Here is an 11,756-nt window from a genome sequence, read left to right on the forward strand (position 1 = left end):
TTGTTTCCCAAGCACTGAATTCCTGCCACACCATATTCATAAGCGGGGGATTGTGTGGTTTTGGAATCGTGTGATCAGACTAGCAAGACATGGCTAAGGCTTAGGCATGCACCCTGCTTCCCTTCCTCTGTCCCCCCCTTTTCTCCTCTCCCTCCTGTCAGTCTATTTCTATTATTTTGTGATTTCTTGACTGTAACGTCTAGTAAATGTTTCTTGTTACAGAGTATGGTGTTTGTGAAAACTTACGGAAGCTGGAGATCACGGGTGTGTCTTGTCGAGATGTCTATGCGAAGCGTAAGTTAATCTAATATCATCCATCATTAATTTTGTTCCAAGAGCAGGCACCTTGAGCATCAATGATGGATAATAAATTATTTTGACCGAAAACCTAGTTCCATTCTTAGACCTTAATTTTAATGTCATAATTGACATTTTATTTAATTTTTTAAAGATTTTTTAAAATTGATTTTTAGAGAGAGAAGAAAGGAGAGAAAGAGGGAGGAAGGGAGAGGGAGAAAGAGAAACATCTGTGTGAGAGGGAAACATTGATCAGTTGCCTCCTGCATGCCCTCTACTGGGAATTAAACCCACAATCCATGCATGTGCCCTGACTGGGAATTACAACCTTTCAGTGCACGGGACAATGCCCAACCTACTGAGCCACATTGGCCAGGGTATAAGTGACATTTTAGAGACAGCACTGGTAGTAATAGCACTAAAAGGGATGGGGCCTCTCTTCTCCCTTTCTGGGCATGTCAGTACTCTTATTTTTCAACCCATAGCAGGATATTAGGTGTCAAGGACCTGTAGATCGGAGAAACATATCTACACTGGGAACAAACTCGGGTGCTTCCAGAGGGGACCTTCTCTCTGGATTCTGGGTCCATGGCTGATTAGATGTGCGATGGCTGATAGTAACTGGGAAATGGAGCCGTGAGCCTCCCGCTGACTCCCTCAGCTGACAGGGCTGCCTGTGCAGCAGCTCTCCCTCCAGCCTGGCACTGGGCTCCAGCCCTTCAGGTCAGTCTTCCCTTCAGTTCCCTTCACTTTCCAGAGTCGTCAGCAACACTCCCTGAGCGCTCTGAGCTTCCCCAGCCCCTGGTATCTTCCCAGCTGGCCTGTCCCCTGGGCCCCTTTGTAGGAGGCTGTGAAGGCTCCTGTCAGCGCTGATGTGGCCCAGGAGCCTTGGAGGCACAGGAAGCAGCATGCTCACTCACCGCCCAGTTGGGGTGTGGCATGGATTATTTTATCGCCCAGAGGTGGGGATTAAAGAACAGAGTAAGAAAGATAATGGTGACCCAGTTCTCTTTGGCCTAAAGTTGACCTGTTGACCATTCTGAAGAGGGCCTTAAGTGTTCATCTTAAAACCATCTTAGAAAATTTTGATTTTCACATTCTCCTAAACTTTCTACCCAGTTCTCCATTGAAAGCAGACCAGGTGATGACTGCTTACCAAGCACCTTACCCAGGAAATGAGGGCCACGCTTCTCCAAGGAAACATCTGGGTGCGCCAAGCTGTCTTGCAAGGCCTGGGGACTAATTGGGGCCACTCTCTGAGTCCCATCTTTTCCCTGGATTTGTTCCTCTCAGAGTCCCCTTCCGAGACACCCCTCCTTCACGTGGCTGGCTGCACTCCCAGCACAGATAGAGCTGGCACTTGTGCAGAGCGGCTGACTGGGAAGACTCAGGCGGTGTTCAGTCTCTATATCTGGGCTGATTTCATCATCTCATCGCTTCCTCATCCCATCAGACTCTCCACACTGTGATCCCCTAGCCATTTGGGAGTGTTGGATTGGTTAGTCTTTCTGTGTTAGAATTTGCTCACACTTCAGGCGATTTCCTATCAAAAGGCTCTAAGTTCTTCATGGGGCTTCCTCTTCTATGCACAATTCTTGGTAGCTCAGCCATGACCTCCAAGTTCTTGTCCCCTCTCACCTGCCTCAGAGAGACTTGGAAACTTGGAAAGGGTGTTGTTGGGGCCTCTCTGCCTGCCACATATCAGCTCCAGTTCTGCCAACTCCTAGCACCCCCTACTCCTCCCTCCTGTGGGCCTCGGGCTTCTCCCTTGCCCCCAGCCACCATTTTCATGCCGGCTACTGCCTCCTGAGTTGCTGTCCCAGCCCTGGGCCCCACTGCAAGGCTGATCTGCTCAAGACCGCTCTCCCTGCTCCTCCATCCCCGTGCACTTTCAGACTTTGGTTTCTTCTCTTGCCTCTGCTTCACACCCCACCAACCCCAGAAGATGTGCGCCTCTTCAGAGGAAGTGAGTCTCGTGGAAGTATAACCCTTCCTGTCCTCTCATCTCATCAGCAAGAACAATGTCTGTGATTCCTCCAAAGCCCAGAGTTTCAGACGCAGGAAGCTGGTTGCTCCCCTGCTCCCCTCCCACCCTTTATTCTATGGGAGCCCACATGGGCCTGGCTCCACTCGCGATTTCTCAGTGTTTTATCCAGAGCTCAGTGTCTTAAATCTAGCCAGACCGTAGAGTTGGAGGAATTCACTCTTGCTGTTGGCATTGGTGTTAGAGTCAGAACCAGGCACTCCCTGCAACAGTCTGTACATACACACAAGAAAGCTTTCCTGGCTCTGTGGATGTCCACTGGCTTTTATGAGTATCTAATAGGACAAGTTCTTATCTTTGGGAACTGGTTTTTGAGTTTCCTTGGCCATTTGATGATAGTGTCTTAAAGCAGCATGAAGACTGTTCTCTCTTGAAGAGTTGTGAGTCTCAAAGTAGTGTCCTGGAGGGGGCCAGGTGCTCACGTCTGCCAGGCATTAGGGGCTGTGACTCCTAGAGGACAGCACACCTGGTGAATAAGGCCTCCACGGAGCTCCTCTCAGTGGTGGGGGAGGGATTGGCTGGGCCCTGCTGGTGGCTGTCCTATATAGAGGGGGTACCTGGGAACAGGGGGGCAGGGTGGCGGTGTTTGTACATGAAGACCCAGGGAAAAGCCCCAAGATGGAAAAATCTACCTCCGTAAGCGAGAGCAGGGAAAAGAAGGAAGAACGAGTCTGGCCACTCTAGTCTGGTAATCAATGGAGTTTATTAGGGGAAACTTACAGGCAAGGCATGCCATGGGCAGCTGCAGGATGAAATGGGTCCCCACACCGCTTGACAGGCACCAAAGAAATATATGGGGTAGAGGCGAGATAGTCATATTCTAGTACGGTACCAGGTACGGGAAATACTTTCCATGCTCTTCCAGGTCAGGGCAACAACCTGATCCAGAACCATCACATAGCAAGAGGCAAGGGAGGGTGCTTATTTATATCTGAATGAACATCATTATTTTTTAAAAAATATGTTTTTATTGATTTCAGAGAGAAGGGAGAGGAAAAACAACTTAGAAACATCAATGATAAGAGAGAATCATTGATTGGCTGCCTCCTGCACGTCCCCTACTGGGGATCGAGTCTGGTATTTGGGATGTGCCCAGACCAGGAATCAAACTATGACCTCCTGGTTCCTGGGTTGATGCTCAACCACTGAGTCACACCGGCTGGACTGAATGGACATCATTTATGATCAAATAGTCTCTAAGGGGGTTTGAAGAAAGCAACTCCCGTTCTGGCTCAGGCTCAGCTTGCAGGACAGACAATGGTCATGTCAAGGAACAGTCTTTTCTCTATAGGTGGGTAGTGACTGCTAGGGAGCAGGAGATGGTGTGGCCAGAGGTAAGTCAGGAGTGGGCAACAGAGAGGGGACAAGAGCCATGGCGAGGTCAACAAGCACACATGCATGTGGGGCATGGGTGGACAGAGAGGGACATCTGGAGATTTCTTTTGACTGCTGATTCTTTTCTTTTATTTTTTTAATCCTCACTGGAGGATATTTTTCCATTTATTTTTAGAGTGGAAGAGAGAGGGAAAGACAGAGAGAAATATCGATGTGAGAGAAGCACATTGATTGGTTGCCTCCTGCATACGCCCTGACCAAGGCCTGGGCTGGGGAGGAGCCTGCAACCCAAGGTACCTGCCCTTAACTGGAATCCAACCTGGGACCCTTTGGTCCACAGGCCGACGCTCTATCCACTGAGCCAAACTGGCTAGGGCTGATTCTTTTTAAAAAATTGTCATTGTTACAAGTGTTAGAGATATCCCCTTTTCCCCCATTAGCCCCCCTGCACCCGCCCCCTTGACTGCTGATTCTTGACTCTTTGAAAATGGTCAGGAAATCCAGAGAATGACTCATTTAATCTTCATTTAGTGTCCCAAAGTGTTTAATTTGCCACCAGCCAAAGCAGGTTTCACAGTGAAGGCGCATGTTTTTGTGAGTTTGCTTTGAAGGCCTTATCCGGGAGACAGTTACTTAGCTTCTGGAGCAGGTGGTGGAAGAAAGTCAGCCTTAGCCCCTGGCAGAGGCGGAAGAGTGAGCCAGCGAAGGCTCTGAGTTAGGAGCTGGCAGATGTCACCCGCCATCCAAAACCAAACAAACACAAGCAAAGGAAAGCGCTGGGCGTACACTATACAAGCTGAATATCTTAGTTGGGGCACAGGGTTCCCTAAACAGTCACTCCAACTGTCCACAAGCTGCGTTCTCTGCTTTCCCACCTCAGTGAGCTCCATTGACCAGGACAGTAGAGGGAGGAGAGTGAGCATGAAGAGTGTCCCAAGCCTGTCGCCATCATGAGTTTCTGGGGTGACATATGTTACAACGTTTTCTTTCTAGCCAGTCCTCTCATTTTGTCAAGTGCTTGCTTCCTACGGTGCCGGGGGTTGAGTAGGATGGTGGCGAGGGAGCAGGTGTTGAGTCATATGAAAACTGTTTATACCATTGTGAAAGTGGAACCATCCTCAGCCCTTTCCCTGCTGTGTCGTTCAGGTATAAACCCTCGCGTGAAGTCGGGCCGTTTCATGAAAATTCTTCCCGATTACGAGCACATGGAGTACAGAGATGTGTACACCTGCCGTATGTACCTCCTGCTACTTTGGCTGTGGCGGGGGAGCAGGGCCAGAAGCTGCTTGGAGAGGGACCTCTAACTCAGCACGCAGATGCTTTGGTCCTAACGGCAAGCTGACCTCCTTGGCTTTTGCTGTCTTTTCACCTTTCTGCAGCGTTCTCTGTGGCTCAGCCATGACCAGGGGCTACTGTACATATGGGCCAGGTTTCTGCAGCATCTTTTGTTTTTGAGGGAGTATCAGCATGATCACTCTGTTGATGCACATCTTAACATTTATTATTGAGACTGAGGATAGACAGAATAGAAATGAAATGTAAATAGTTTACTTCTAGGCTTCTTAAGTTGATCACATTTGGACAGCATATGTGAATTTGAAAAAATTACATAAACATGCACCTGTATATATCTGTCTGGAACTTATATCTGAGACCGAAAATGGACAAAAGTAGTAGAAACAGTTCATTATTTAGAATCCGATTCCTCTTTTGTTGTTGTTGTCGCTAATCCTCCCCTGAGGATATTTTCTCATTGATTTTTAGAGAGAGTGGAAGGGAGGGGGAGAGACACACACAGAGAGAGAGAAACATCGATGAGAGAGAGACACATTGATTGGTTGCCTCCCGCACGTGTCTGGACTGGGGATCGAGCCCGTAACCAAGGTACGTGCCCTTGACTGGAATCGAACCTGGGCCCCTTCAGTCCACAGGTCGACGCTCTATTCACTGAGCCAAACCAGCTAGGGCAGAACCTGATTCCTCTTGATTGGCATTAGTTGGGCTCTGGAAATTTTCCTAAGCCAGAGTCCATAGTGATTAAAGCAATCTCCACTTTTTATTAGGTTGAATTGAGATGGAGATCCTGAACTTTGTCAAGAAAGATACTAAAACTATCTGCATGCACTGAAAACAGTTTTTACGTTTGTAGAAGTACAGAGACACCCCTGCTGCTTACTCCCTCAGCCCTGCCAAGTGTGCCCTGTGACAGCATCGCCTGCGTGGACTAGACCCACTTCTAAGTCTTTTAAGTGTACAATTTCTAACAAAACCTACTCAGACCACAAGGAATAGAATCATCTATGGAATTTCTCCTAACCACTGCCAGGCCCTGGACATCTAGCTAAAGTGCTCGCTGGTCCCATTTTACTTACTCCAGGGGAGGTGGAGATGCCAGGACTGATCAGCCAGCTTTGGGGTGGTGTCTGAGCACTGTGCACTGCTGTGGACACCACCCACAGTGTTGGTGTAATCAGGCCCAGAGCTGAACTGCTTGAGTAAAGACCATGGCAAGGGGGGCATGTAGGAGTGTGTGTGAGCAGTCAGGGGTGTATGTGAGCAGCCAGGGTGTGTGTGAGCATTTGAGTGTGTGTGAGCAGTCAGGAGTGTGTGTGAGCAGTCAGGGTGTGTGTGAGCAGCCAGGGTGTGTGTGAGCAGGCAGGGATATGTGTGAGCAGTCAGGAGTGTGTGTGAGCAGTTGAGCAGTCAGGAGTGTGTGAATAGTCAGGAGGAGCTGGGGGATTGGCTGGGGCTGGATAGCAAAGGGATGGTGCGGGCCAAGTCTGAAGGCATGAATTCTGTTCTTTTCCAAACCTCTTAGAAGTAGCCTCTCTAGAACATTTTGTCCTAGACTGACCTGCCCTCACTGCTTATCAGTGGGTGAGCCAAGGTGCCTTCTGTAGGCCTGGGGAGAGAATGCCACATAGCACTTATTGATGAGAACAGTCCATCAGTTGCCACAGCTATGCTGACGGGAATGGCCTGGCCTGGGCTTTTAAATACAAATGGACAAGCATTTAGAGGCTCATTATGTCATACATTTGCCACAGAACAACAATCTATCTGGAGCTTATATCTGAGACCAAAAATGGAATTCTGACCCACCTCTGGGAGGGAGGCTTGGTGGCCGAGACCTAGAAAGTGCCTGGAGTTGTGTGGGGGTGTTCTTTTTGTTCCCAAGGGGTGGTCAGAAGTTTCCTGAGGCTTGTAAGGGTGCCACCACCCTTCTGGGCGAGGACTTCCAGAGCCTCTGGACTGTAGCCACTAAAGTGATGCCTGCCAGCTGCTGGTGGCTGACAGTTTAGAGGAGGCTGGTCCAACTGGAGACTGCTGTCTTCTCTAAGGTTTGAGTTATAAAAATACAGCAGTCATTAAAGAAAACCCGAAAGAGCCAGGAAATATGATGAGAATAACCAGTTGTAAGCATTAGTTCCATTTCTCTGTGGACATATTTGAACTGTACGTGGTCTGTTACCTCCATGACAACGTGTGAAAGAAGAAAGGTCATTTCAACCCCAATTTCAAACTTTACAGTGCCCAGGTGTTTGGTGTTCCTTGCTCCTAGCATGTTCTACATGTTCTAATGGAGTGCAGCTCAGAATTTCTTTCTACCTTAGCCAGACTTTCCAGAGAAGTCTGCTGTGATGATTGGCTTGTGAGGTCCTTGGGACCCTGCTCTGTTCCTGGGCCTATTGAGTTCTCCCAGCCTCTTAAAACGGTCCAGGCCTTGGTTCCATTGGACCAGAGAGGATCAGCAGTCTTGAGTACATGATGCTGTCCTGGAGAGAAGCAAGTCATCACCTGAGGCTGCAAATTCTGTTAGAGCTTTGTGGCCTCAGATTAGCTGCTTTTGCTGTGTCACTTTTATTTTTCTCAATATCAGGCCATATGTCGTTGCCTGATATTCTTGATAAATCCTGTCTCTAGAAGTTGGAAGCATCATGGGGGGATGTGTTGTCCTTATGACATATTTAACACGTTCTTGTGTGCAAACTGATGGTGACTTGTCGAAGAGCATTTTGAACTTAAAAATAACTTACCCATAGGGTTCTGAGTTTTGAGGTTCTGACCTAGAATTCTGGCAGTCTCCAGATTGCTCTAGCAGACACAGGGAATATCACTCACCACATGGTGAGGAGGTGGACAGGTCACTTTTAACCAATATCCAGCTCAAGGAGGTCAGGCAGGAGGACATTCTTTTTATTCACAGGAGGGTTAGCCTCTTATTCTAGTCAGGAAGAGCCCATTTTGGAGTTCGAAATTAGAAAAAGCATGTCTGCTCTTGCAGCAAGGCAGGAGGGATTTCCTTTTACTGGTAAGAGAGGCAGCTTTCTGTATTCAGGCCTTCACCTGATTGGATAAGGCCCACCACATCCACCAATTGGAGAGAGCAGTCAGCTTTATTCCATCCACCGATTTAAATGTTAATCTCACCCAGAAACAGACTCACAGACACATCCAGAATAACGTGGCCCAGTCAGGTTGACACATGAAATTAATCACCGCACACTGCCTGCACAGAGGCCCCAGACCCTTCACCTGACAGTCGGGGACTTGTATAAGTTGGTTGCCCATTCATTCATTCATTCGTTCATTCACTCCACAAGTATATGTGCAAAGGAAATTGAAGTGAAGGACATTTTCCAAAATGTTTACTGCAGCTGGTCATCTCTGTGTAGTGGGATTTCAGGTTGGCACTGGGATTTCTTCTCTCCAGTTGTCTTCAGTCAGTATCTATGCATTGCTTTTTAAATAAGGTGGGGAGGTGCCATATTTTTTAAAAAAGTGAGATGACCCAACTTAATTCTTAATACACAGGCCCATGACATGTTGAACTCTGTCCCCAACTTTTAAAGAATCCTGCGCTTCCTCAGTTGTGTAAACTGATGGGATGCTCATCACTTCAGAAAGGCACCCAGTCTGTGTCTTACAGGACAGCAGATCTCTGTCCCTGGAGCTGCTCACAAAGGGACTGGATTTCAAAATGACCCAATTGTCTGTTTTATTATGCTTGCTTTTTAAAAGCTCACCCCTTTAAATGTGTGTGTGTGTGTGTGTGTGTGTGTTTATTGATTTCAAAGAGAGGAAGGAAGAGGAATAGAGAGAGAGAAACATCAATGATGAGAGAGAATCACCTATCAGCTGCCTCCTGCATGCCTCCTACTAGGGATGGAGCCTGTATCCTGGACATGTGCCCTGACCAGAAACCATGACCTGGTTCAGAAGTCAGTGCTCAACCACTGAACCACACTGGCCGGGCTGTTTTATTATGCTTTTTAAAGACAGTTTTATTCTTAGACTTCTTCAGAAACTTTTGTAGGTAAGATTTGCTTCACTTCACATGTTTACAAGGCGCTGTTACAAGTCTTCATAATTCTCTCTTCCTCCTCCTGCCCTTTCTTCTGATTTACTATAAAGTGAAGACTGGCTGCCTCTGAAGTGAAGACCTGCTCTTTCTCTTCCTGCAGTGCTCCACCGATACAGACACATCTTGGGATTGTGGCAGCCAGATATCGGGCCCTATGGAGGACTGCTGAATGTGGTGGTAAGTCTGAGAGCCTCGAGTGTGGGTTCTTGTGAAGTCAGGACTGCTGTCCCACATGGATGGAACGTAGTGCCTTTTCTACCTGAGGGGCAAGTCAGCTGCTTTCTATGGACATTTGAGTAATCACATAGCTTCTCATCAGGTTGTATTTTGTGGTCCTAGCTGGTTTCATGCAGAACAGCAGTCTCCCCACAGTGACGATTGCATGTGCTCTGAATGAACAGCCCTGGGCCAGGTGTTGCTGTAGCTGATGTCGAAGTCAAACAGAGTCAGGTGCCCCCTGGGAAGTGCTGGTGTTTTGCTCCTGCGTTCCCTCTTGTTGGCACGTGCCAGAAGCCCAGTCCAGGAGACTGGCTGCACATCCTATAATGGTAGTGGTCTGCCTCGCAATGGCCTCTGGGCCCTGGGTAGTCTCGGTATAGGTCTTCAGAGCCCAGTCCAGTGGGCTGCCTGGTGATGCTAGTTACTCTGTCACTATGTATATTTTCCTCACCAGGTGGGTTTTGGACAGGGATAAATACTGCTTTATATTCTTCATATTTGGTGGAAACATTCATTAAGGAACACATTTACATGTGTTATGTTTAATATCCCTGGGGAAAAGTGTTGCTTTTAAAACATTCTCTCAGAGACAAGCCAGACAGCTCCCAGCGTGGGTATATTTTTTTTCCTTTTAGCCAGGCCGGTGATAATTGTTTTTCATACTGGCAGTGAGTAATAGAGTAAAAAAAAAAAAAGAAGGGCTTCTGAAAGCAGGGGATAATTACGGGAAAATGGGACCCGTGATGGAACAACAGCAACTGGCTCTTGTCTCAGACCAATTAGCACAAAAGTGATTAATTTCTCCCCTCTGTCTAGATGCCGTGGATCCAGGCTGTTCTGGGGAAGAAGGAGTGACTGCTGGGCCATCCCAAACCGGGCTGTCCCTGTCCCCTCACTGAGCACGTGGGTGCCTTTGTGCTGAGCACGTGTGTGGGGACTGAGCTCTGTCACTTTCTGTCACTCACTGTCTCAAACACACAGGAATCGGGGGAATGGCAGCATGAATTACCAGTGCCCACCGCGTGGATTCAGCAGTTACCTGTCGTGTGCCACGTTTGTGGCCTCCGTTTCTGCCCCTTGGTGGTTTGTTTTCAGGCATTTTCAAGCAAATCCCAGGCCTGTGCCGCTTCATCTGTTCATACTTCAGTGTGGATCTCTAAATCTGGGTATTTTCCTACGTATCCACCACATTCTCATCACACCTTACAAAAGTAGCAATAATCCCTTGATATCTATTACTTGAGACACAGCCAATATGGAAGGTTCCCCGATTATCTCAAAGCTGCCTTTGACAGCTGGCTCATTGAAATCGGGACCTAAACGAAACCCTCACATTCTATTAGTGTGTTTTGCCTCATGAGTCTCTCCTGTTGAAAGCAGAACTCCCATTTTTTCCTCAGGTCAGTTGCCCTAGTGCAGTAGTTGGCAAACTCATTAGTCAACAGAGCCAAATATCAACAGTACAACGATTGAAATTTCTTTTGAGAGCCAAAGTTTTTAAACTTAAACTATATAGGTAGGTACATTGCTATTAATTAGGGTACTCCTAAGGCTTAGGAAGAGCCACACTCAAGGGGCCAAAGAGCCGCATGTGGCTCATGAGCCGCAGTTTGCCGACCACGGCCCTAGTGGGTGACACTTTCTGGATTATTCTGCTTTTTTCTCATGTCATTTAGCTCCCCCCCACTTTCTATCCCTGATTTTAGATCTGGAAGTTCTCTCTAAAAGGCTCTTTTGGATTCAGATCCAACTGCTTTTTTTCTATTTAAAAATTAATTTTTCCCAACCATATCGAGGTATAATTGACAAATTACAAGATTTATAAAGCATACGTTATGGTGATTTGATATATGTATACATTGTAAAAGGTTTCCCATCATCTAATTAATTAACACATCCATTACCTAACATTTAAGTTCTACTCTTGCAGATTCCAGTGATACAATACAGTGTTATCAACTATAGCACATGTTTTTACATTAGAGAATTACTTTCTAATTAACAAGCGCTTGGTTGCAGGGCTGTGTTTGTCGCATTGCCATAGATCAGGCGCATCTGATGTCTCTTGGTCCTGAGGCTCTCCATGGGACTGGGGTGTGGAGACGTGCGATGGTCATCCTGGACAGCTGTGGGGGAGAAACCTCTGCCTCAGTGCCTCACCGTAACCCTCACGTGGACATGCGCCCTTTCTCCTCACCACAGGTGGATGGCTTGTTTATTATTGGCTGGATGTACCTGCCTCCCCACGACCCTCATGTGGATGACCCAATGCGATTCAAGCCCTTGTTTAGAATTCACCTGATGGAGAGGAAGTCAGCCACAGTGGAGTGCATGTACGGCCACAGAGGGCCCCACAACGGCCACATTCAGGTGAGCGTATGCTTGGGCTCCCTTAGACATGGCAGCCATGCATAGTCGAGGGGTGAGGTCTCCCCTGCTCTTCCAAGTTCTGGTGCCAGCTGAGTTTGCAGTGGTGTTTCTAGCTATAAGCCTGTG

General features: G+C 47.7%; 1 protein-coding gene across 1 annotated transcript in view; it reads left to right on the forward strand.

Moving 5' to 3' along the window:
* Positions 1–202: 202 nt before the first annotated feature.
* The window catches only part of FBXO31 (F-box protein 31), a 23,741-nt gene continuing 12,187 nt past the window's right edge, over positions 203–11,756 (forward strand). The window contains exons 1-3 of the mRNA XM_015562975.1: positions 203–294; positions 9,142–9,218; positions 11,463–11,660. Of these exons, the coding sequence (XP_015418461.1) occupies positions 207–294; positions 9,142–9,218; positions 11,463–11,660 (363 nt within the window). The 5' untranslated portion in view covers positions 203–206. The remainder of the gene's footprint in view (positions 295–9,141; positions 9,219–11,462; positions 11,661–11,756) is intronic.

This window comes from Myotis davidii, unplaced genomic scaffold, assembly GCF_000327345.1.
Source record: "Myotis davidii unplaced genomic scaffold, ASM32734v1 scaffold77, whole genome shotgun sequence".
NCBI classification, from domain to species: Eukaryota; Metazoa; Chordata; class Mammalia; order Chiroptera; family Vespertilionidae; genus Myotis; species Myotis davidii.